Source organism: Molothrus aeneus, chromosome 3, assembly GCF_037042795.1.
Source record: "Molothrus aeneus isolate 106 chromosome 3, BPBGC_Maene_1.0, whole genome shotgun sequence".
Taxonomy (NCBI): domain Eukaryota; kingdom Metazoa; phylum Chordata; class Aves; order Passeriformes; family Icteridae; genus Molothrus; species Molothrus aeneus.
The window spans coordinates 61,175,694-61,199,720 of record NC_089648.1 but is presented as its reverse complement, the minus strand read 5'-3'; the positions used below and the strand labels follow the sequence as shown (position 1 = coordinate 61,199,720).

Here is a 24,027-nt window from a genome sequence, read left to right as displayed (position 1 = left end):
CGTGTCATGCTGATATTGGCTAAGGCATTTTAGGTCCTTATCTAATTCCTCTTTCTATGTTTCTCACTTGAATTAAAATGTTCTTAAATGCACAGAGTAGACTTCTGGTCATTCTAAGGTTTTTTGAGGATGGAGAAAATGTGTCTAGTTAGAAGGTCTTCTGAAGGCCTTAGATACTTTATGTTCTTTCTCTGGTGCATACTGGGCTGTTGCAGGCTAAAATTTCATTTAAAAGTGATCAGAGATAGTTGTATTTAAACATGTTCAGATTTTTCTTAGAGACGAGTAAAATATATGTACATTACAGAGTTAGAAGGGCAATTATGCCAGGAACAGAAGATTACCTTGTGCTCAAAGTATTTTAGGTAGATGGCAGCTATTAACTTATTATTGTGGGAGGAAGGAATCAAAGTCATAATCAGAGAGAATGATGTTTGCCATGTCATTACCTAACCAGTGCTGTAGTGCTGTGCACTATTATGTGCATATGAAGAACCAGTTAAGCCATGTGCTCTTGCAAACAGAAAATCCTTTAGTCATGTAGTGAGATAGGTGGTTCAGAACTCCTGATAGCAAAAAGATGACGGTGAAGAAGGAGCAATTACTTGAATAGCCTGACTGATTAAAAAAAAAAAAAAAGGCTGCTGAATAATGTCATTCAGACATTGATATAAACTGAATCACAATGCAGACTTGAAGACTTAAATAAAGACTTTGCAGAGCAAAATAACAGATTTTATCAGGAAACTGGAAGTCAAATACTACAGGTGGAGGAAAAATGTGTTCTCTTGGTTTTAAATTGCTTCAGAAAACAAAGAAACATAATCAGCAATATAGATGAAGCCTGCAGTAAGCACAAGGAATAGAGAAGAGTATGTAATAATAATAGTTTTTACCGATTTAGGAGAGGCTCAAAGATAGGAACCAGATTTAGACCTAGATCCAGAATTAGAAGGTTTCTCAGTTGTGTCCAATTCTGCACAGAAATATGGAGCATGGACATGTGTCCTGAAAAGGGAGGGGCAATATTTTGGTCACGGTTATGTGCTGTGCATGGGAGTCAAGGATGGGGAGGGTAAAAAGAGAGAAAAAATTTAACAGTTAGGTTGAGTAGGTATGAAGATGTGAATGAAAGCTATTAGCAGAGATGCAAGTATTGGAGTTCTGGTTTATTTCAGAAAAGCACGTTTTGTTATGTCCCTCTTGCAAGAAGTTCCTCAGTAAAATATTACTACTTAAGGTGGTAGAAGAGTGAAGAGAAGACAAGGGACTGTCTTGTGCTCATTTTCTAGACTTTTTTAAGGTACTGAAGTTAAAATGGGCATTATTTCACACTGTGTGATGTGTAAAAATTCTAGATTGGAGGTTTGAATTATATTCTTGTCACTTGAGTGTGGTCAAATGCAACCTCAGCAGCATGGCAACTCATGCCATGCACTTAGCTAAACCTCATCCTTCTCTTGCCCATTGGCTTGCCATTGCCTGTGCCCACAGCAGCTGTCATAGAAGCTCACCCTCTTTGGTTCAGGGCTTATTTTCCCAGCTGATCTTCAAGGAAAGAAGAAAAAAAAAGCCCAAATTTTGCTAGTATCAGCTGCCATTTTCTACTCATATTTGAGGGTGAATTGGGGACCTCAAAGATTGAGGCTGTATGGTGTGGCTGGACGTGCAGTCTCTGTCTCCTGGTCCAGTAAATATCCCGTCTTCCTGAAGCATGGTCTTTGTGTCACTAGGATGGCTGCATGGGGCACGCCACCTGTTTCTACACAGATAGCCAGGGCCCTAAACCCCTGGGGCCTCCACTCAGAGCCCCACTAACAAACACATTTCTTTGTAATGGTGTTTTACGTAACACTGAGTAGGCAAAGCCACAACCAAAAACTCTGAAGGCCTTAACATGGAGCTTAATACCAGGAGCAGAATAGTAAGTGCTTCATTTCACACCTCAAAATGCTGGCAAAAAGGCTTGTGGGAAAAACAAGTAAAACTTGGTGGTGGACAGGCCCAGATGGATGGTGCTATTCTGACTGAGAAGTGTTTTTTGTGGCCTGTGTGCAGAGAATTACTGTTACACTAATTCCAGATTCCAGGCTTATCAGAGCAAACCACTGCAACAAGACATCCTAGCTGAAAAGCAGTGTATCTGCAGGAGGTGGTGTGGCACTCAAGCGAGCTGTTTGTCAGTATGTTTAGAGTATTTCCTTTAAAAAATAAAAAATTGTCTCATCTTGGATAGAGGGCCTGTGCAACAGAACATGGCCGTTGTCTCTATTAGAATGTATTGTTTTCAAATAATATTCATATAAATGAGCTTTTTTTTTATTTGTTTTAAATAAATTGTGTTGCAGGTAGATGCATCCAAGAGTCGGTCAAGTTTATTTAGGGAAGACTAGGGGAAGTTTCCACTGTCAAATGACACAGACCCCCCTCCCCACTCCCTCCACCCTGTTAGGGAGGCAAAAGTGCACTAATGCAAAGTAGCTAGTCTTAATTATGAAGGGATTAAGGCGTGAAGCAGGTGGTCCTTAAAAAGGGGGGGCTGGGAGGGAGACATGACACAAGACATGTCTGCTCTGAGAAATGTTTGATTTTGGTGGCCATGAGCTTTTACATAATGTAACATAAAAAATTAAGAAAAACTCTGGGAAAAGGAACTGTACCTTTCTCCCAACTTAGGGAGTGGTGGCAACTCTGGGGCCTCCAACTTAAGAAAGGTATGGAGGGCCATAGCAATAATGAGAGAGCTGGAGAACCTTTTCTAAGAGAACTGGTTGAGAGAGTTAGTGTTGTTCAGCTTGGAGAAGAAAAGTCTTTGAGGAGACCTTACAGCACTTTCCAATACTTGAAGGGGTCTACAAGAGAACTGGAGGGACTTCTTTCAAGGGTGTGTAGTGGCAGGACAAGGGGAAAAGGCTTTAAACTGTCAGAGTAGGTTTAGCTTTAATACCACAAAGAAATTATTTACAGTGAGGGTGGTGAGACAAAAGAACAGGCTGCCCAGAGAAGTTGTGGATGCCCCATCCTTGGAAGTGCTCAAGGCCTGCTTGGATGGGGCTTTGGGCAGCCTGGTCTAATGGAGGGTGTCCCTGCCCATGCAGGTGGTTGGAACTAGATGTTCTTTTAGGTCCCATCCAACTCAAAATATTCTGTGATTTATTGTTGCTAATTTGTAATTATGCTGCCTGCAAAGCTTAGTCACAGATCACGGATATTTTGTGCTAAACAGTATGCAATAAGGCAGTCCTGGTCCTTTAAAACTGTGATCTTTACTTTCCCAGTATGAGAGATTGATCACAGAGGGGAAAGATCGTTTGTCCCTTTTCTCCCAGCACTCCTAAATGTGAACTTTAGTATATGTAACAATGTGGAGACATTTATTCTGTATTAAAACAATGGAAATAATTAGTTTGAGCCTGAAGAGGATACAGAATCTGTCATGTACCCAAGTATAATTGTTTCTTATGTATTTTCCCTAGCACATTTACAGGACCAAAAGTGACACATCTGTCTTACATGTTGAAATAGCTGAAAGGGGGTGTGAGAAAAGCAGGCAACCTGCTGGCTGCAGCATGATTTTGCTCATTTTTAAATTACACTTTTAAAGATCTTGTTAGTTATGTGTTTTGTGATCTAAAGGACACAAAATATGACTACATGAAGAATTTATTTTGCAATTAAAAATATAATTTTAGTACTTCTTGCAGTACAGATACATTGTTAGAAGTTAATTGAGGAGGCTTTTGAGTTTAATTATACTGCAGTTAGATTGCTGTCTAATTATATTCTTTTGCACCTGGCTTTAGAAAATTACAATAAACTGATTCATTCTTAGGAGGGAAAAGTTATTAAATCCTGCCATTAAGTTTCAGTGATTTTGATTCAGTGAAGCAGATGCATGATCTTAATTATACAATTGATGGTATTGCCGTCACTTCTACCAGCTGGGGATGGGACCCCAGGTGCCTCTCTGTTCAGAGATGAGAAAAATGTACTGTCATATATTTTTAGTATGAAAGGGTGGGTTTAAGAAATGTGACTGATAACTTCCACCTCTGACTGCCAGCATTTCCATGTCATAGTTCTTATCTTCCCCTACACTGCTTTTTCTCTAGTTTGATTATATATGCATTATTCCTTCATTTGCTTTGTGCTTTGTGTTACAGTTTCTAGAGTACCTTATTTGTAGAGAACAATTCCCTTTGGTGATGCAGTGTTATCCACTTTCTCATTCTCTATTATTCCATTGTGACTTCATCTTTTTCCTTCTTTTTCCCTGTTCTTCCTAAAGAAAAAGAGATGAAAACTCTTCTACTTGAGGCATTTTTTTCTTACCATTGACTTCACAGAAAGTTGTGCAGCATCATCAATAGAAAGCACAGAAAGTGGTACAATGCTGTCATTACTTTCAGTTTGACATAACAGAAGGAACCTTCTACTGTCTTTAAACTATTACATTTTACAATAATTGCTTTGTTTTTCCACAGCTATAGCTTGAAAATATTACCCTTGTCTTGTCCAAGCATTCAGGATTATTATTGTATACAAAGAGATCTTGCTATAGGGTAAAATGTGCAAGATCATCCTTGCATTCCTGGACATTTCAGGAAGGAAGATCAGATATTTTGCTTGGAAGATCAGTTCCCAGGTTGAAATCTTAGGTTGAAGTAAGTGATATGTATTTTTTTAACCATTATTGCTATTCTCAATTTTATCCATTTTGTTTCCATGTTTGGCATGATTATCAAACTCCTTATCAGTGTATATGGTTTCTTGGTGCAGTGGTCAAGCTGTTGTGTCTCTTTTCTGCCAGTTTTTTGTGTATAGATTGTCTCTTTTCACTGGCATAGATTAGCAGCTGTGTCAGTGGTTTCTGGGGGAAAAAGAAGGTAGACACATCCTCAAGGTATGATTAATTTATTTTTTTATACTAAAACAGAGAAAAGAATCAGCACAGTACAACTAGCTGTTTATCCAGGGGTTCCAAATAAAAGTTTTCCTTCATTTGGAAATCTGCCAATCTATCTCATAGCTATGGATAGATTTTCTTACTGCTTGGGTTTGCAAGGGTTAAGAGATAGAAGGCAAAGTTTTAACAAAGTCAGTAATAAGCTGCTCCAGGACAACCAGGGACACCTACTCTGAGATTTTAGACTACATCCTAGAGCTCTTGAATACCCAAAAGCTTTACTCTCTCCCTATCCTTGACACTACTGCCAGCCTAAAGCTCAGGGAGAGAGGAATGAAGACACTTGCACATCCATCTCTCTCTTTGAAGGAATATACTCAGAGCAAAGTGAAGACTGAGCCCACATAGTTGCAGAAAGTAGAACCCACATATTTCTGTTATGTTTACATTTTTAGTCTACATCACCTGTGCATCTTGAGTATTTCCTTCTTTTAGCCAAGGTGAATCCAGCCTCTGAGTTTGTTTTTCAATCATGACTTCAAAATCAACCTTATATTTTCAGTTCTAAGTCATTTAGGAGAGTGGCAGGCTGTATGTAATTGTTAGGCTCAAGCCTAAGCAAGTTGAAGACAAATTCGGACTTCTGGTCCACAGTTAGAACCAGACACAGAAGGGTTCTTCTGATCTTCCTTCAGTAGTTTGTTTTCTAGATGAATTCAATGATAACATATTTTCCTATTTTGATGTTCCAATAATAACTTTGTAGTGGAAAAAATGGTATGGAAATCCTTGCAACTTCTGATAGCTTTTTCGGATCAATTTAGTTATTTAGTACATGCTTCTAGTCCCCCTTGTCTCCCCCTTAATCTCTATATCTGGCATTAGGACTACATTATAAAGAAGATCAAAGACACTAATGCAGTGTCTGGACAGTTCCTTTGTTCTACTTACCATTGCATCCCTTTGAAGACTTAATTGCAATTTAAATTTGTGAACAAGTGTTTTCCAAATTTAAATAAGGAACTCTAATGACATGGCAGAAGAAGCTGTAGCAAGTCATTTTGCTTACTAGAAGGGTTGTGTAATTTGTTTTCTCACTATTGATGTGAATGCTAGATAAGGTAGATACGGTTTTTTAATTGGTTGGAAAACAAAAAAGCAGAGCAGTAAAAGCACTTCAATTCTTAATGCTTTGTTAACACAAAGGATCATCTATATATTTCCTTGAATGAATGTTAAAAAATGTACACAAACAGAAATTTGATGGTTCTTACCTTAATTTTGCTGTCATTATGGTTAATTCAACAAACATCAGTGCCTATAGTGTGAGTTTTTCCTTTTGTTTTTTTTTTGGGGGGGGGTTGGGGTTGTTTTTCTTTTTTAAACAGTCAACATGCAAGAAATAGTCTGATATGTACTACTCTAGAACATGGGTCTGAGATGAATACTGAGAAAATACATAAAAAGCACTAACTAAAACATCTTTATGTAGTTAATCTTTAGATACCTGAGTAAGTAAAAAAAAATCTGTCATGGATTTTATCATTGTATTATTTGGTTATTTTAAATTTTGTAGAATAGTTACAGATCTTCTAGATTCTAAGTGGCATATTAAATTTGTCATCCCTACAATCTTACTGGCAAACATATGCACAGGTATTGATCAATGCTGAAACAGTTTCTTGCATTAAATCAGATTTAACAGCAGACTGTAGAATTAGGTCACTAGTCTTAGCCACAGCTACCATGAACTTTGGGGGAAAATCAAAAATGTCCATTTCAGCACACTGGAACTACTTGCATGGTTGTTGTATTATTTTGTCGTATGAGTCTTGCAGAAGAACACAAAAATGGGCTTCCCCAGCTATTCACCTCCTCCTACTTCTTTCTATGTAAGTCTCCTAATACAAAGGATTTTCTGCTCATTTGTTTCAACCTGGGTCCTTCTGTATGACTTGCAGTTCCTATTTGCTGATAATCCTATACTTTTAATGTTTCATTCATATTTTTATCTAATGATATATGTGACAGTAAGTACTAAAACCTTCTTTAAACTAGAAGCCAAACAGTGTTTTGCATTGATTAGAACCAATTTTATGATTTCCCACACTTTATGGGGGCGGGGTTTTTTGTTATTTTGAAGTAACATATGTCCAGAAAATCACTAGTTTGCCTGTTTGTGGAGGATAAATGAGTTACACACGAGCATATTATTAGTGTAATTTGCTGTAGCAACAGGAGATTGTATGAGACTATAGAAACCTGCAGTTTTGTCTCCAGCAATCCTACACCACAAGACAAGGCTGTCTGGAAGAGATAATGAGGGAGGTGGGCTGGGTCTTGCATCTGTCTCTGGGCAGAGTCTTGTGACAGAATATCCCAGAGCTTATTGTTGATTAAATGATTAAGCTCTGGATTGAGCTTCATTGCAAATGGAGAAGTGGAGAGAAGGGGATAGGTAATGAGAACTCCTTAGTTGACCATGGAGAATGAGGGAGGGGAAGTTCAAGGAACAGGTTCTAAGACAGCTTCTGTTCCATTGATGCCTCTTTTGTGATTTTTTTTTTTTAGTATAATAGAGCTGCTTATAATAATGTAATAGTATAATAGGGCAAGCACAGCAACTGAATTTAAATTCAATTAAGTTAATCTGTATAAGACATAGTAGGAGAAGAAAACAGATGTTAGTTAGTGGTAGTGTCTAGGCTGTATCCTCATGCCTTACCTGTTAGGGGCCTGCTTGAATGAAACTTGGAAAACCTGTGCTTTAGATCAATATGTGGAGGTCAATGCCCAAAATACTGTGCTGTTAGTAAAGGACATAAGAGATACAGGACATCACCAAAGCTACAGGTTCTTGTAAATGGCTGGTAAAGTACTGGATGAGCTCCTAAATCATTCAGGGAAGCTTATAACACCTATACTACAAAGTAAAGCAAAAGTTATTCAACCACCCAACAACTGAATTGTTCTTCTAAAAGGATGGAAATTTAATTTCCAATTCCACACCTGGATATTAGTGCAATTCTGAATTAATAGCAGCTTTGCATCTGAACAATTAATGACAATTTAATCACAATTCCAGATTTTCCAGATCTGACCACAGCTGGAAGCAAGGCATGATCTTCAGTATTTCTGGGAGGAGTAGGTAAGAGGAAAGGAAATGCAACTTGAAGGCAATTTTTTTTTCTTGCTACCAATGACCTCATGTTAATCTTGAAAACAACTCAGCTACTTGTACAACTCCCTTCCCAGAGTTATCAAGCCTTCATGGCTCATAACTAATACCTATGCATCTTTAAGCAAAAATACTGTCTTTCCCCAGAGCAGTTCCTGTGTGTTGTCAGGTTATGTAACTGGGAAGGAGAGGAAAATGCCTCAGTCTTCTTCAATTCTGAGAGGAGACCTCATAGCAGTCTACAACTTTTTCATGAGGGAAGTGTAGAGACTGACACTGATTTCTTCTCTCATGACCAGTGGGCAGGACCTGAGAGAACAGCCTGAAGCTGTTTCAGGGGAGGGGAGGTTTAACTTAGATATTAAGGAAAAGTTTTTCACCCAGAGGGTGGTCGGACACTGAAGAGGTTTCCCAGGAAAGTGGTCACAGCTCTAAGCCTGACAGTGCTTGGGCACTCTGAAACACAGTATGATTCTAGGGCTTGGCCTGTGCAGGGTCAGAAGCTGGGCTTTGATGATCCCTGTCTCTTCCAACTCAGAATATTCTATGATTCTATGCTTCTAATCCATGGCCAGCCAGGACTTTGAGGCTGTATGAGATGAGAGCTTGTAGGTGGGCTTACATCCCTTCAGTTGTACTGGAGGGTGCTAGGCTGCTCCATCTCCTGCATGGTCAGGGAATCACAGAACTTCCTTCAGTCTGGAGACCAAAGTGTGAGACATGACAGTATCTGGAGAGAGAAACCAGTGACTGGGAGAAATGTTCTGCTGGCATTGCAGTGTCACACAGTACAGAGACACCTACAAATCCTGAGCAATAGGTACACCTGTGATCCAAAACATCCTTGAGTCCTAACTCGAGGCTCCAAAGCACTGGGTTAGGTTATCAGCACACCTGGGCTGATGAGCTCTCTAACTTCAGTGTGAGTCTGATCTGGTGGATGCTGACCTCTGCTGTGCTCCATTACAACTATAATGTCCTAATTGTAACCACTCTGCTATTGTTGCTGCTAGAATCAAAGTATTCTCACATGAGGAAGTTTCAGAACTCAGACTGGCCTAAAGAGGGCTGTGACCCACAGTATGCTAAAGAGATGTTTAGACTGTAGCTGACCAAAATGAAACATTTGCAGAGGGACAGTGACCATTATGGAGGACTCTCATAGCTTGAAAAAGAAAGTAGAGACTGAAGGATCAGACTAGATTTTAGAGGACTTAAACAAGAAGCAAAGGACAAAAACTGGGAGAGAAACTGGATGAGTTTGCAAAGTATCACAGAGAAGATTGATATGTATTTGTTGTTTTGGAATGGATTGTAATTTCAGTCCAGTCTTGAAGTTTAAACTTGACCATTGGGCCTAGTGTTAAGTGTTATTCAGTTGTTATTGGTGATTTTGTCCATGTTGGCTTCCATCTCTTACCTAGCTGTTCCAAAACTATTGTTGTCCCTTGAGCATGGATCTGCCTTCTTTTTAGCTTAAGGATCAGTTGGTCTGAGATCACCTCATCTCAACATCTATCCCAAGGCCTCCCTTAAGGGTTTTCAACCCTATTGCCCCTTAGATCCTTGCCAGCATTTCCAACAGCTGCCCTGTATCACTGCTCCTCCATCCATGAAAAAATAGACTGCTTTCAAGATTGTGCAGACTAAGTTTAGCTTGAGTCCCATAGCAACACTATTAATCCTCAAACAAATACCAAATAACAATTGTGTTTAGAGATGTAGGGGTGTTAATAAAGGTGATTTGGGAGTGTTCCTACTGAATAAATATGCTTTCCTTTGTCCTGACTTCAGCAATCTAGGTTTTCCTGGCAAGCTGCTTTTTGGGTAATAGCTAAGATTTCAACTACTTCTATATGCCATCATGTTTTTAAAACATTTTGTGCTTAAGGGTGGTGATCTATTTCTGCATATGGTGCCAAGCAGGGGTTCAGCACCTGTGTTGCTGCTCTTTATCTTCCCACTCAGGGAAGATTGTAATTAACAAGGCTGAATTCACTCCATCATGTTCTGCAGGGAAGTTGACAGTGTGAATCAAATTAGTTCTGTTCTGTTAAATAGAAGGAAATCCAGGTACGCTGGGGGACTCTAGGTGAAGAAAATGGCAGAAGGCTGGAGGGAATTTAGTTTTCTGCATGAAAATGTAAAGTACTCAATCTCAACAGACTTGTTCCTTGTAACCTCTGTTCTTTAATGTCCAAACTTAACTAAGCTGTATTTTAATCTCTGTATAATAGAGTATACAGGCCTCTGTGGAGCTAGGAAAGAAATTGTTCTCTACCATATTAAGCAGTATTCAGGTCTCAGGAGTCAGCAGAGATGGCTCATTTCCCTGCTAGGGAACTGAAATAAAGGGGAAAGTGCTGTCCCAGCTGTAACCTGGAGGAGATTTTTGTTCCACAACAGAAGATGATCTAGAATTTAAAACAAGTTCCAAAGTGACTAGAATGTTTTCTGTTATCTCATGGTTTGCATTGTTTTCTCTGCAGACCATAAAGAATGAGTGGCTCTTAGTGGCTGGAGCCCCAGCAATCTTCACTGAATGATTGGGAGATAGGAAGTATTTTGTTTCATCAGTACCTATTATGCCAGGCAGGCCCTGGTCTTGAAAACATTTATGTATGCACTTACCTTGCTTATTATAGATACTGACCCTGATCTTGGGCATGCAGAAGAAAGTAACAAGGTCCAGTGTATTTGTCCCCCTTTCACAGGCTTAGATTGAGCAATCAAGGAATGCTTCTCATTAATACTCAGAAAATTCAAACAATAGGTGTGGCATTTACTTCTGCAAACTGTGTGCATCTGTAAGGTTTCAAGTTGCTGCAATCAGAGGTACTTTTAGAGAAAACTTGGCTCTGTAATATACTTCCTTTATTATTCACTGTACTATTGCTGCTCTTCTCATCAGTGATCCGCATTAGCCAGCTTTCTTATTTTGAAGAAAAAGCTTTCTTTTTTTTTCTTCTGTATTGTTAGAAGCAAGAAAATGCCTTATCAGGGATTAGTAGGGTCCAAGGTGATTAATTTCTGGGAATGAGTGGTGTTTACACATATTAAATTGCTCCTGTGCAGACACTACTCTCTGATACTTCCAGTAGCTTTTCAGAGGCGAAGAGAAGCCAAATGCAAATGATTGTAGCAGGAAAAGGTTGGTTTTTCGTTGTTTGTTTTTTTTTTCCCTAGTGGGTAAATATTGTATCATTCTTGGATTTTGGGGCAGGCCAATACAATAGTTGAAATAATGAATAATGGTTGTCTTGACCTTTTAACTTTTTAAGGCCTGTTGGAAACTCAGCCGTTCCATGAAGCAGATGAAGATGTGGTCGCTGATGTTGATTTCACCAATATGATTTCTGAAGAAGAAAAAGAAGAGTTAAAGACTGAGCTAGCCAAGGTAATGAATTTGAATTTCTGTGAGTGTTAGTGTTTCTACTTCCTTAAACTGGAAATATTATTTTTAGGATGAAGTATACATCATAAAGGTATGCCTTTCCTTTTTGGTAAAATTATTCTAGGCAACAATAATGTAGCTCATAATTTTCTTATATACCTATTTTTTGAAGGTTAAATATCTTCTACTTGATGATTGTACTGTGAAAGTCAAAATGCACGTTCCCATCTTAGTCAAGACGTGTCTTTATTTATAAACATTCCTTGAAAAAGAATGAAAGGTGTTCTCATTAGATCTGGTATTGTTGTTACAGTGGTTGTGCCACCTGATAGAAAAATTTCTTTTTGTGGTGCTCAGAGGAAAAGGTAATAATGATGGTTACAGAAGAGGCTGATGATAACAAGCACAGTAATTTTATTACATTTTTGTTTCCTTTGGCACTGATGTGTTTTGAGAAGGTAGTATCCTTTTTCAGGAGTCTGGAACTCAGGACACTATGAAGAGGCTTAAAAATAAGGAGATGGGAGGAAAAAGGTGTGAACCACATGATCTCTTTATTACAAAGATTAAAGAAATTGTCTAAATTTGGTCTACCATGGAAGGATGAATTCAATTTTAATTACTACTGCTGAATACTGCAGTAAAGTGGAATTCTGAAATGAAAAATGAGAGACTGGGGAAAGCTGTAGGTTTAATTTTTTGAAATACAAGTCAAATAACAGAAATCACAGCCATATGAATGTGAGTTGGTTTTGCCTTAACTGGAATACTTAAATTGATATTAAGTTGTAGTGCTTAGAATACTTACAAAGTACTTACAAAGTACTCTAAGAAGTAACATCTGTAATGACTTTCAAGTAATTTACCTGCAGTGCCGATTCAGGATTTTCAAGTGAAACAGAAGACTGTTTTTTCACTTAAATATTTTATCAATCTTTGTGTTTCTGAGTTACTAGTTAACTTTTACTTCTTTGCTGATCCTGTCACATCTGTAAATAATCAGAAGGAAGCTGAAAGTTTACATACTCAGTTTATCAAATTAGTTAGGACTTGGCATATTCAATACTGGCTTTTTATCAGGACCAGAGGCAGTGGGCACACACTGAAACACAGTTGGTTCCCCCTGAACATCAGGAAGCATGTTTTTAATGTGTGTGTGACTGAGCAGTGTACCCAAAGACATTTTGGAGTCTCCATCCTTGAAGATATTTAAAAGTTGTCTGAGTACAGTCCTGGGAAACATGCTCTAGGTAGGGCTTGAACCAGATGTGCTACAGTGCTCCCTTCCAGCCTCAGCCATTCTGTGATTCTCTTCTCTGGCGAAGGGGACTTCATGGGTAGGTAGAAACAAGGAAGGAAAAAAGGCCAGAACTTCTTGCAATCATCTGAGAATGATATGCCTCTCTCAACAGAATTAATCTCAGATGTTTCTGGGTATCCCTTCTGCCTGCTGATCACATAGGAGAGAGAATTCTGGAAATGCTTTAATTCCTGTACTAACATACAAGTGAGAGATTGCCTGTCAAATATTATGATCTTGACTGACCTCAGAATTATTTTCTGAATTCCTCACAGCAGTTTACTGACCTGCAGCTGATGCTTAAAAGCAAAATAAAACTGATAATTATGCTAAGAAAGGTTTGAAAAACTTGAATGTAGAGTGAACAAAGTCTGAACAAAGTCTAAAGTTAAATGAGGCTTAAGACTCTTATAAAAGACTGCAAAAAAAAGTGTGACATTGTCTCCTTCACAAAGAAAAATTTGCTAATGTGGGAATTGGGTAATGTTTCCTTTTGAAAATCTGTAAGTCTTTACTTACAAGCCCTTTCTGCTCCACCAATGATAGTTTTGTTTTCTTCAATGTTCTTATGTGCTAAGTAATACCTCTTTGAGACTGTAGGAACAAACACCTACTGTTTGTTCCTACAGGCTCAAACAGTTCTGTTTGAGGGGTTCTGAGGGGTAAAAATCTTACTGTTCTGAGGGGTAAAAATCATCCTTAATTCTTCTATCAACAGTTGATAAAATGAGAATCTGTTTGTGAGCACCTGTTGTGCATTTATTTAAACAGAAAATATGTGCTTCATCTCTGTGTTGTGTACCTAATGTATATATTCTTTGTTTTCTTCCTCCTTCTCACTCTGACAATAGGAGAGGAACAAGCACTACTGTTTTTCTGTCAGGATTTTTTTGTGTCCTCTATTCCTATTCTCCTACTAATAATCTCTTTTTACTGGAAACTTCTCAGAACATGGACTTGGTCTGTTCTTGTATTTGTAGCCTAGCTAACACAGCAGGGCTCTGACTCTAATCAAGCCTTAGGATTTCTACAGTGAAACTAAAATGAGTAACTCTTACAGAAACTTCTAACAGTCATTTGAATTTACAGAGGTCAGCCTGACAGAATAACAGCAGAAAATTGTAGGCCAAAAGCTTTACATAAGGCCAGAAGATTGTTAGCAGAACAGATTTCCCCTGCCCCCCTCGCTGTGAGGAGCATTGTACAATGACTCTTGAGTCATGCTGGGGGCTGAGATTTTGAGCTACCTTGCTCACTGCTGTCAGTTGTCCTTCCATTACACTCATCAAAGTACTCATTTACTCTTTGGTGTCTTCCCCCTCCCACACCTTCCCAGAAGGAGCTATCTGGTTTGATCTAGCTGATGCACAGCATCAGCAGTGTGTGTTACTGCATGTTTGTTCCCAGTTTGAGGAAAGATTATAATAATACCTTTTCCTGCAAACTTATGGGAGAAGAGAACTTTATATGATGTGCCTATTCTCTTCTGACTCTGTTGCATTTTGAAAGAAGGGAACCATGATAATTAGAAGCTTGTATTTCTGTTGACTGAAGCCCTAGTTTTATAATGGAGTTATAAGCATTTACAAAAGTGGACTTAAAAAATTCCTAAACAGGTGATGCCTGACTTCCATGAGAATTAGGTATGTTACATGCTTAAATGCTTTTCAAGATCCTACTGTAAGTCCCTAATCCTTTCTACCTACTTCAGAGTCATCACTGATATCTGAGCACTTGAGGGCGGCTTTGTATCTGTCATTATTTCAAAATGATGGAAGTTAAGGAGGATTTTGTCAATTCAAAACTGATTGCTGTGTTATAAATAATAAATTACTTTTTTTTAATCAAAAATGTTGCTCATACTTCTGCCATTGAGCACAAGGCTAATGCTTGTTTAGGTTATCACACCTTTAAGATGTCTATTCAATGGAACAGATGGAAAGTAATTTTAATAGAAGACCTGAAATGTTTACATATCCAAGTACCTGATGATCAACCTAGTGCTGGCCCATAAGTGTCCTGGCATCAGTTTAAGTAAAGCGCTTTAGCAGTATTGCACAGGTAGTCATGCACTAAGGGGTTTGCTCTTGGTGAGAAAGAACCAAAAGGAGCTCTGAACTGCTGCCTGAGGAATGCTGACATTTGTGCTTTCTTTCTATAAGTGTATGACCAGTTACTTTCTCAGAAGAGAGCCTCTTGACACCTGCCTCTTGACAGTATTCCATTTGCAGGTTAGGAATATAATGGAGCACACAGGACATGGGGAGGAACAAAGCAATTTGCATTGCTGTGTACCTAACAACAGTACTGGTGAGGTGTTGGCATCACAGGCATTGGTGAATATTAATATCTACTTCACTCAGGTCATGATTTTGCTCTGTGTTCATAGCCTTGCTGCTTAATTCCTGAGCTGCTTGTATATTGAAATGGCAGGTAATGACAAAAGAAACTGATAGCTGGGGGATTCAAGGTTGAGACTTTTCCAAGAGCAGTGAGCTTGCAGCCAGTTTTACAGTTTGACAGTGAGGCAGAATGCATGAATGTGTAAAATAAAATAATGCTAGTGCTGATATCCTAAATATAGCCTTGGAGGTCAGTACTGCTTCAGCTGGTGCTTGCATCTTTCCCTGCAGCCAATGGAGTTAAATCAGAGGGAGACTGTGGCTCCAGGGAACTTAGCATATGGTAATCAGATAAGTTGCCATATGTTACCTTACTAACATATGGAGGAAGGAACACAGTTGGTAGGGGAATTTCTAAACCTGAAGTGAAAGGCAGCTGCTCTGTTGTCACTTGCCCTTGTTAGCTTCAGTGTCTTAGTGTGCTGCTTGTGTAGATTAGCTTGGGAGGCTTCCAGGTGAAGAATGCAAACCCCTACTCACTTGCAGGAGTGCTGCCCAAGGAGCAGGATTCTGAGCCAGTGGGCACGACCATTCTGGAGTCCCTCTTCTTACAGTCCTGTCTTCTGGTTCTTGCCTTGGTAAAACACCGGCTTTGATTAAATGTTTCAAAAAAATGACTACTGCGGAGAGAATTATATTGCTCTGTTTGGGCTGGATGGCATCTTTACAGCTTGAAATTGCAGAGTTTGGTTAAATACTAGGATTTCTGGAAAGACTGATCTGCTCTGTCTTCTGAGTGCTTTTATGCTTTAGATACTGATCACTCATGTTAATAGTTCAACTATAAATTTTTATGTTACAATTTTGAAATATGTAGTGCCTAAAATACATAAATAAAACTCATATGACAAGGATATAACATTTGATGGTACTCTCAAGTCATATATTATCATGCAGCTTTTTCTATTTTTTTTTTTACCTGCTCCTAAGAATTTACATACTTTTTTTCAGGACCAGAAGACTAAAAACCTGCAAGTATGAAGTTAAAAGCCTGTGCATTCAAAGAAAGAGATTTGCTTAAATTTTCCAGTCTTCTCTTGTCCTGTCCATTTCCATTTTACTAGTGAATGAAAAGCTGGTATTTGAGACTCCTAATGCTCCAAGGCAGATTTGGGTGAAATTGCTTCCTTACTGGATAATTCTCTCCCTTATCAGATGCATCTGTGTGATGGTGAACATAGGTGACACAGAGGCAGTAATTTAACATAGTGTCAGCTCTGTTCTGGGGATGCCTTTGTCACCTCCTCAAGCTCTTGACTCAGTCTCTCTAGGTACCTATGAAAAGCACAAGTTTGTGAGATTCATTTACCATCTTAACACTGTATGTTTATCATTCTGTGGGAACAGGCTAACTCCTTTCTCCTTGTTTCCCTCAGCTAGAGGATGAAATTTCAACTTTGCGGCAAGTGCTAGCAGCAAAAGAGAAGCACCTGGTTGAAATTAAACAAAAACTTGGCATAAGTCTGATGAATGAACTGAAGCAGAACTTTAGCAAAAGCTGGCATGATATGCAGACAACTTCTGCGTGAGTACTGATTTTTATACTTACACATATGAACATACCATGTTTTTCTAAAACTTTTTGGGCTGAATTAATAGCAACATTGGTAGAAAGAACCACCCACCTTCATCAAGTGCTGTCTGAAAAGTCATTTGCTTTTTTTTTTCCTCTTCATTTGACAACTGAATTTGACACTTAAGGAGAAGGAAAAGTGAGCTTCTCCACAACTGAGCTGAGCTGGGAGTTGACAGCAAGGAAGGCAGGGGGCAGTAGCATGCATCATCCATGAAGGAGCAGTCTCACAATACTTAAACAAAGAGAGCAGAGCAGTCCAATGACAGCAAAGAGGGTCAAACCAAGAGTTCAGATCTCCAAGTGCCTCTGTACTGATGAGCCAAGTCCTAGATCAAGCCAGGGAGTCAAATCTGTGAGTTCAAGATCTGTGAGGTACCTGGATAGATACAGGCATATCATTAATATGACTTGACATTAAATTCAGTCTAGGCTTTGGTATAGGTCCCAAATGAAGGGAAAAGGTGCTTAACAAGCATTCTCCCAACTCTTGCACAACATTTTCATCACAGTCTTACCCGAAGTTTCACAGCTGTGCAGTGCCAGATCTCACCTTGAGCTGCCAAGTTCAGGGGAGTGGGGGGGGAAAGCATTAACAGTTCCTCTCAGTGCCTTCAAGGTGCTGACAGACACTTGCCAAAAAATGTTAAAATGTACACTTTGACATTAAAAGAACTATTCTTTGTATTTTCATGAGAAGTCAAATAAGGCATAAACCCCTTAATAAAAATACAGTTTGTATGTCTCCTATCTCTCACTGCTGGACAGTTTCTCATCTAGGTGCTGCTTCTCATGACATGTCATTAGCAGGGTATCACTGTTGCCTTGGTGAGGATGTCTGGCATGTGCTAGGAGAGAACAGTCTAGAGACAGTAAGCTTTAGAAGAGAGGAGGGGCACAAGACATTGAACTAGAATTACTGGGAGAGACTTGCAAAATTTTGAAGCAAAAACTTTCATTTTTACTTGAAATTTGCTAGCAAGTTCCCAGATAGGTTTTCATTTTTTGTCCACATTGACATTTACCACAAATATAGACTTAGAGACTTTTTCAGTGTGGTAGCTGCTACTTTTTATTTGAGATGAGTTTCAGAACTACATCCATTAGGTGGTAAGTGTCCAGAAATTGTTTTGTGGAACTGAGCAGCAGGAGTCCCATTTGTGCCCCAGAAAATTCTCATGTTTATGGTCCAGCTGCTGTATAATTCTGCTAGACCCTTATGCCAGAACACCAGTGCTGATACAAATCATGGTAATCCAGCATCTTAAGAATGGATGTGTTGAGTAATAGAGGTGATTCATTGTTGCTGTACCAAAATAGCAGTGGGACAGCATTATTCACCAAAGTTCTCTGATTTAGGAAGGATGAAAAGCTTGGTTTTTTTTTGTTTTTTTTTAAAAGTTCTAAATATTTACATGCCTGTGGTTTAGGTTTCTAAATCTGCAGTTAGTCATTTTAAATTTTAAAATGATCTGGTTTTAAGAGGTGAAATTTTGTTTCACTTAGCTGGTGTGCTTTCCTGTAAGTTAAAAATACTTTTCTTTAGCAGGGAACTTTTCAAAACCACAGAGCACCAAAGTTTTTTTCCACTTATTGTTAATGTTTTTAAGCTCTCCATTTAGGGATGCATTCTTAGATTTAGAGTGGACTTAGAGGAAGAGGGGTGGACTTCTCTCAGTAACAGTCCTGTAAAGTGTGTTTGACCACTAGTTAAGAGTCACGACCTTACTTACAGGATGCAAGCCACTCCTACTGACTAAATTTAAACTTGAGATTTTGAATATTTTAAAGCATTTACATTTTAAATGGTTGGCCACAAGTTCCTTGTTAATTTCTTATACTATTCAGTGCACTGATGTTTAATATAATCTATTATATTGTAATATAATGTGTTGGGGGAGGCAAAGGGTTCTGCTGTGGAGCACATCAGTAACTACAGAGCAAATTGCCTTGGGTTTGGTTTGGTTTCATGGTGGTAAGGCATTCAACTGGAATGACATCCCACACACACCTTTTTAATGATTGGGTTTTCAGTGAATAGAAGCGGGTGGATATTTAACTTCTTGCAATGCAGGTTTTTTATATTTTAAAAATAGATAATTCATTCTTATTTAGATGCCAGAAGCAGGGTCATGTTGGTGGATTTTGAGGTTATTTATTTTAGCTTGAGAAATAATTACAAATGTCTTTACATGGATATTTGTAAAGACCATAATTGAGCTTTCCTAATTATTGTTCTGCTACAAAAGAAAGGTTTTATATAACCTGAATGCATTGTATTCAGTTGAAGCTTCTTGGTAGTGCTTCTGTAAAGCTCCCATGTCTCCTTACCTTCCATACTTCAGATTTTCACCATATAGTGGATTAAGGTAGAATATAGTATTTATGACAATTAACCTGGTTTTATACAGAATCACAGAATATTTGAGGTGTTGACAGCAATGTGAGAAGACTGTCTGGTCCAACTGACTCTTTCAGTCAGGACCAGCTAGAGCAGAGTGCTCAGGACTATGTTCAGTCAGGTTTTGAATATCTCCAAGGATGGAGATTCTACAGCCTCTCTGGGCAACCTGTTCCATCTTCAATTGCCCTCGCTGTGAAAAACATTTTTTTTAAATACTAAAATATCAGTATATTTTAATATTTCTTGCATTGAATTTCTGCTGGTTGCCTCTTGCACTTTCACTAAACACCACTCAAAAGGGCTTGCCTCTGTCTTCTTTCCTCCTTTCATTAGGTTGTTTATACACATTGATGAGATCCTTCCATGAGCATTCTCTAAGGTGACCAGTCCCAGCTTTCCCAGCCTCATCGTATGAGAGCTGCTCCAGTCCTTTGCCATCTTTATGCACCTTTGCTGGACTTGTTCCAGTTTGTCCATGTCTGCCTTGTACTGGGAAGCACAGAACAGGACCCAGCTGTGGCCATAACCAGGGCTGACAGGGGAAGGATCACTTCACACAACCTTTGCTGCAAAGGCACATTGCAGACTCATGTAATCTGTTCTCTACTAGGATTCCAGGCCTTTTTCTGCAAGGCTGCTTTCAGCTGGTTGATCCCCAACCTCTACTGGGTTATTAATCCCAGCCTGCAGGACTCTGCATTGCCCTTTGTTGAACTTACTGTGACTCCTGTTGCCTCTTTTTTTCAGATGAAGTCCCAAGTCATTGTATTCTTCAATGCAATTACAGAATCGCATTTCATTATATATGGAGAAGGTTACAAGGGTTACTTTAGCCTTTCACTAGTCCCTCATATTAAGCACTACAGACATAGATCCACAAGATATCTTGCCCTTTGCTGAGGGTTATGTTGTAACCACACTCAGCTTTGTCCTTCAGCTTTTCATTTGGTGCTTTTCTGTAGTTCTTTGGAAAAAAAAAACCACATAGGACATTGTAGTCCTGTCTTCTTGTGAGATATTTCAATTCTACTGAGTTTCTAAGGAGCAGTTTTATCTGTAAAATTACCCACCAATAAACTCACTCCAGCCTAATACTTTCCACAAACTTCTTTGCCATACTTTCTTAAAATATTATCAACTGCTATAAAACATAAACCTCTTCTGGTTTAAATGGTTAACCTTTCAACCCATGGATGGAATAATAACTATGGACAGAGCTTCTAGGGAGATGAAAATGCTTGGTTTGCTACTAAACCTCTCCAAAGAAAGAAATACTCCAGACATTCAGACCACTGTAAGCATTAGTACTGCCATGGCAAATAAATTATTAGAAGAGTTAGAAAATTAGAGGAAACCCATTCTGTCTTCAAGGGCTGCAGTAGTGAAATGATGTAAAATGTTTCAAAGTCGATATGCTTAGTGATTCAAACAGGGCGGCTGGGGAGCTTTTGATGTGATGGAAAGTGGACGCACACAAGGCAAACATTCAGGATAGGAATCTGAAAAAGCTGTTTTCAAAATGGCCTTTCAACTTTTGACCTTAGACAGAAATTTTCATTTGTAGAAAGGGAAAAGCTTATGAATTATAGGCCAGAATCAAGAGAACTGTAAGTGCTGGCTCCCAACAGCATGTTTCCTAGACAGAGCCCTTGGCTTTTTTCAGATGGTGACTGTCTTTTCAAGCCTTTTTAGGAAGGCTTCAGTGTTGCTCTGTTCTTGCATGTGATATTTAATTAAGATTTGGGACAAGAACATTCAACATGGACTTGGCCTTTTCCTCCAGAGGTAGAATAAAGGTTGGTTCATTGAATATTGACTGAACTATGTGAGCAAGCTTAGTTCTGCTGATAGGAAACCTGAGGACAACTATTGGGAACTTACTGTTTTATAATTCAAATTTCTGCCAGGACATAGGAAAATAGAAGATAATAGTTGCACTGCATGTATTTTAGCCTTACAATCTATGGTACAGGCAGTCTTTGTTAATATAGCTTTAAATATATAGTAATGCGTTCCCAAGTTTCAGAACTTTTTTCAGTAAGTCAGATATAATTTGTGGACAGCCACAGTCCTACTGTGACTTCTAGGAATTAAGTAAACTGTGTTCCCACACACATACTTCTTGTGAGTGGTAGTAAAAGAAATGTGGGTGTTTCTGTTCATTGCAATATGTAATCACCTTTTGACATTTTCTTCTCTAAATTTGCAAGTAAATGTAACAGTTGTGTAAGTGAAGAAATTGTGTGTTGGCTTTAGCAAGTACATTACCTGTGTGTGGGTCTGTGCTATATGGAAGTAAAAAGAGCCTGTCCCTTCCACTTTCTTTGCTTCCATTGGGTCAGATCAGGCAACCTTCATGCTGTCTTCAAAGAGAATTATTTTGCTGCTTTTCCACATGTGTCTCTGGCCTTGAATTTTGAAGGGTAGAGTAATAAGGAGAAAGAATTTTAAGAAGTTAACTTAGTCTGTTCTCATTGTTCCTTGTCCAAAAGGTGTATGTCCATTTATTTGCACAAGAACCTTCAGCTAATGGAAATTCCACAGCAAGGTTAGGTGATCTGGTCAAGATGTTCATTTCTCAGGGAAAAACCCACTGTAATTATCATGGGGCATCAGAAAATATAAACATGTGTATTATAGTGATCTTTATGTCTGTATATCTAACTGTAAGGATGGGAAGGGAGGCCTGAATGTAAATTGAGATCTCTGAAATTACAAGGATTAAAAATATCAAGAAAAGAGTCAAAAAAAGGGGAAGGGGAAAGGGAAGGGAAAGGAAATGAAAGGGTGGAATGGGAGAAAGGGAGGAGAAGAAAGGAAAAGAGAGACTGGGATGTGTATAATCTTGCATAATTTTTTTTATCTAATTTACAGTACATAGCCCACAGACAGTGTTACGATACAGTTTAAGGTGGGATGAACTGCCTCTAATGTCTTAAGATCATCTGTGCTTTAGCAAAGATATTTTGGCTTTTTGGCTTTTCTATCTGGAGTGTAATCGTAGCACACTTTTTACCCCCCCTATTCTATGCTGCATTGCACAAATAATGCATTTCAAACAACTGTATCCCATATTTTTCCCAAGTGTTTGAAGTTTACAGGGCAGTACAGCCCAGAATATTTGTCACCTTTGTCTGGCACTGACCTGTGACTTTCTCCAGCCTATTGAACAGTCAAGTCACCTTCCAAGTGCTGCACACAGATTGCTGCTGCAGCCTGCAGAGGTTCAGTTCCCTCAGTTCTCTCCTTCCTCTCCCTGTGGGAGAGGAACTACCTGGGGCTTACTTCTTTAGATTTAGACATATGTACCTCTCCAAATGTCAGCACTGTTTCAGTTAATTCTTAACATTCCTGGCAATGGGAAGGATGACAAAAAATACATCTGTCGTTTGGTTTTGAAGTTGGAATGAATTTCAGCAGAGTACTAAAAAAAAACCTTCCAAAACAAAAACCTAAAATAATTCACAACAGCTTAGAGTTAATTTGTGGCAAAAAATGACAATAAGAATGCTCTTAGAGAATGTTTTATCTATCATATATGCATTTATCTCACTGGACTATTAGCATAATTTAGTTAATGCTGAGCCCTGTTTCTCCCAGAAAATCAACAGAAAAAGAGTTTGGTACTGAGAGTTTCTCAGGGATCCAGATGCTTTAGATCAATTGCAGAAAAGTTATTCTTAAGATGACTAATGGTTTGAAAACTAAAAAGAAGTAAGCTCCATAGGACACAGCTTGTGCTACCAGGCTCTGCTCTACTGTATGGTTTTGTTGTTAATTGTTTGCATTCTGTTACATCCTCTGTGAGCCTTATCACAGGCAAGGCTTTCTCAAATGGATTAATTTTGCCAGCAAGCATTGATGGAGAGGGATATTGCTGAATGAAGATGAACTAATTAGCAAATGTACTAATTTTACAGAAGCTGAATTAAAATTCTTTATCATTTACTGCAGTACATCAAATGTGCAGCTTGACATCAAAATATAAATATTATATGTGTAGCCTACTTCTGTCAGCACAGTCTGTATTGCACCTGTGAATGAAGGGTACATTTAACTCTGCCATGTGAAGGGCAGTTCTGTACTGAGATGAGATCAGTATGATTGTCCTGTCATATCCTGCAGGTGATGTTGGCCATTTAAATGTCTAGTTCTCTAGTTCTCTCTATGTGGCTGCTGCTTGCCTGTTCTCTCTATAAAGCACTGGTTCCTTCACATGTTGTGTTTTATGAAACAGTATCTCCTTATATTTCCTTTCACTGTAAAAATCACAGTGAGATATATATAGTGAGATCTGGTTGTCACAGGATAGCATAATCTAAATGTAGTATATGACACTGTCAAGTGAAAGTGCAGTCAGAATATGCAAATCTACCTTGTCTAAATAGTATGTTACAGCACTGGAGACATGAGTTATCTTTAAAGCTCTTTTTAATTATGTTGGGTGTGTTATTGGACTATAACTGCAATATCAGCATGTTTTGTGATAACCTCTGATAATCACTTTTATAAATAATTGCTTCTGTTAAAGAAATAGCCTATTTTAAAAACAAAATTATCATCAGAAGTTGATGGATGAAATTCTTAGGTTAATGTCATATATAAAGGTAATGTTCAAATGTTCACAGGTGAGTGTTATTTACAAGTTTAAAATTGAGACAGCAGTTGATATAACTTATTTGTTAATCCCTCTTGTCTATGAAATATATTATAAATATTTATTGTTAAGTGCTGAGTGAAAACACAGAATATCAGCCTTGTTAACCATTACCAGCAATTCTTCTGTGCTACAGAGTATTTTCAGATGCCACAAAATCAGAGCAGGATTTCCTACTCTAACTGAATAAATCAAGTAGGCTGTTTCTACTTT

At 38.5% G+C, this 24,027-nt stretch overlaps 1 protein-coding gene across 2 annotated transcripts in view; it reads left to right on the top strand.

Annotated features, from left to right (window-relative positions):
- TPD52L1 (TPD52 like 1) overlaps positions 1-24,027 on the top strand; it is a 51,128-nt gene that overhangs the window by 7,790 nt on the left and 19,311 nt on the right. For both annotated transcript variants that reach the window (XM_066547059.1, XM_066547058.1), the window contains exons 2-3: positions 11,366-11,481; positions 16,557-16,705. In XM_066547059.1, coding sequence (XP_066403156.1) covers positions 11,366-11,481; positions 16,557-16,705 — 265 coding nt within the window. The remainder of the gene's footprint in view (positions 1-11,365; positions 11,482-16,556; positions 16,706-24,027) is intronic.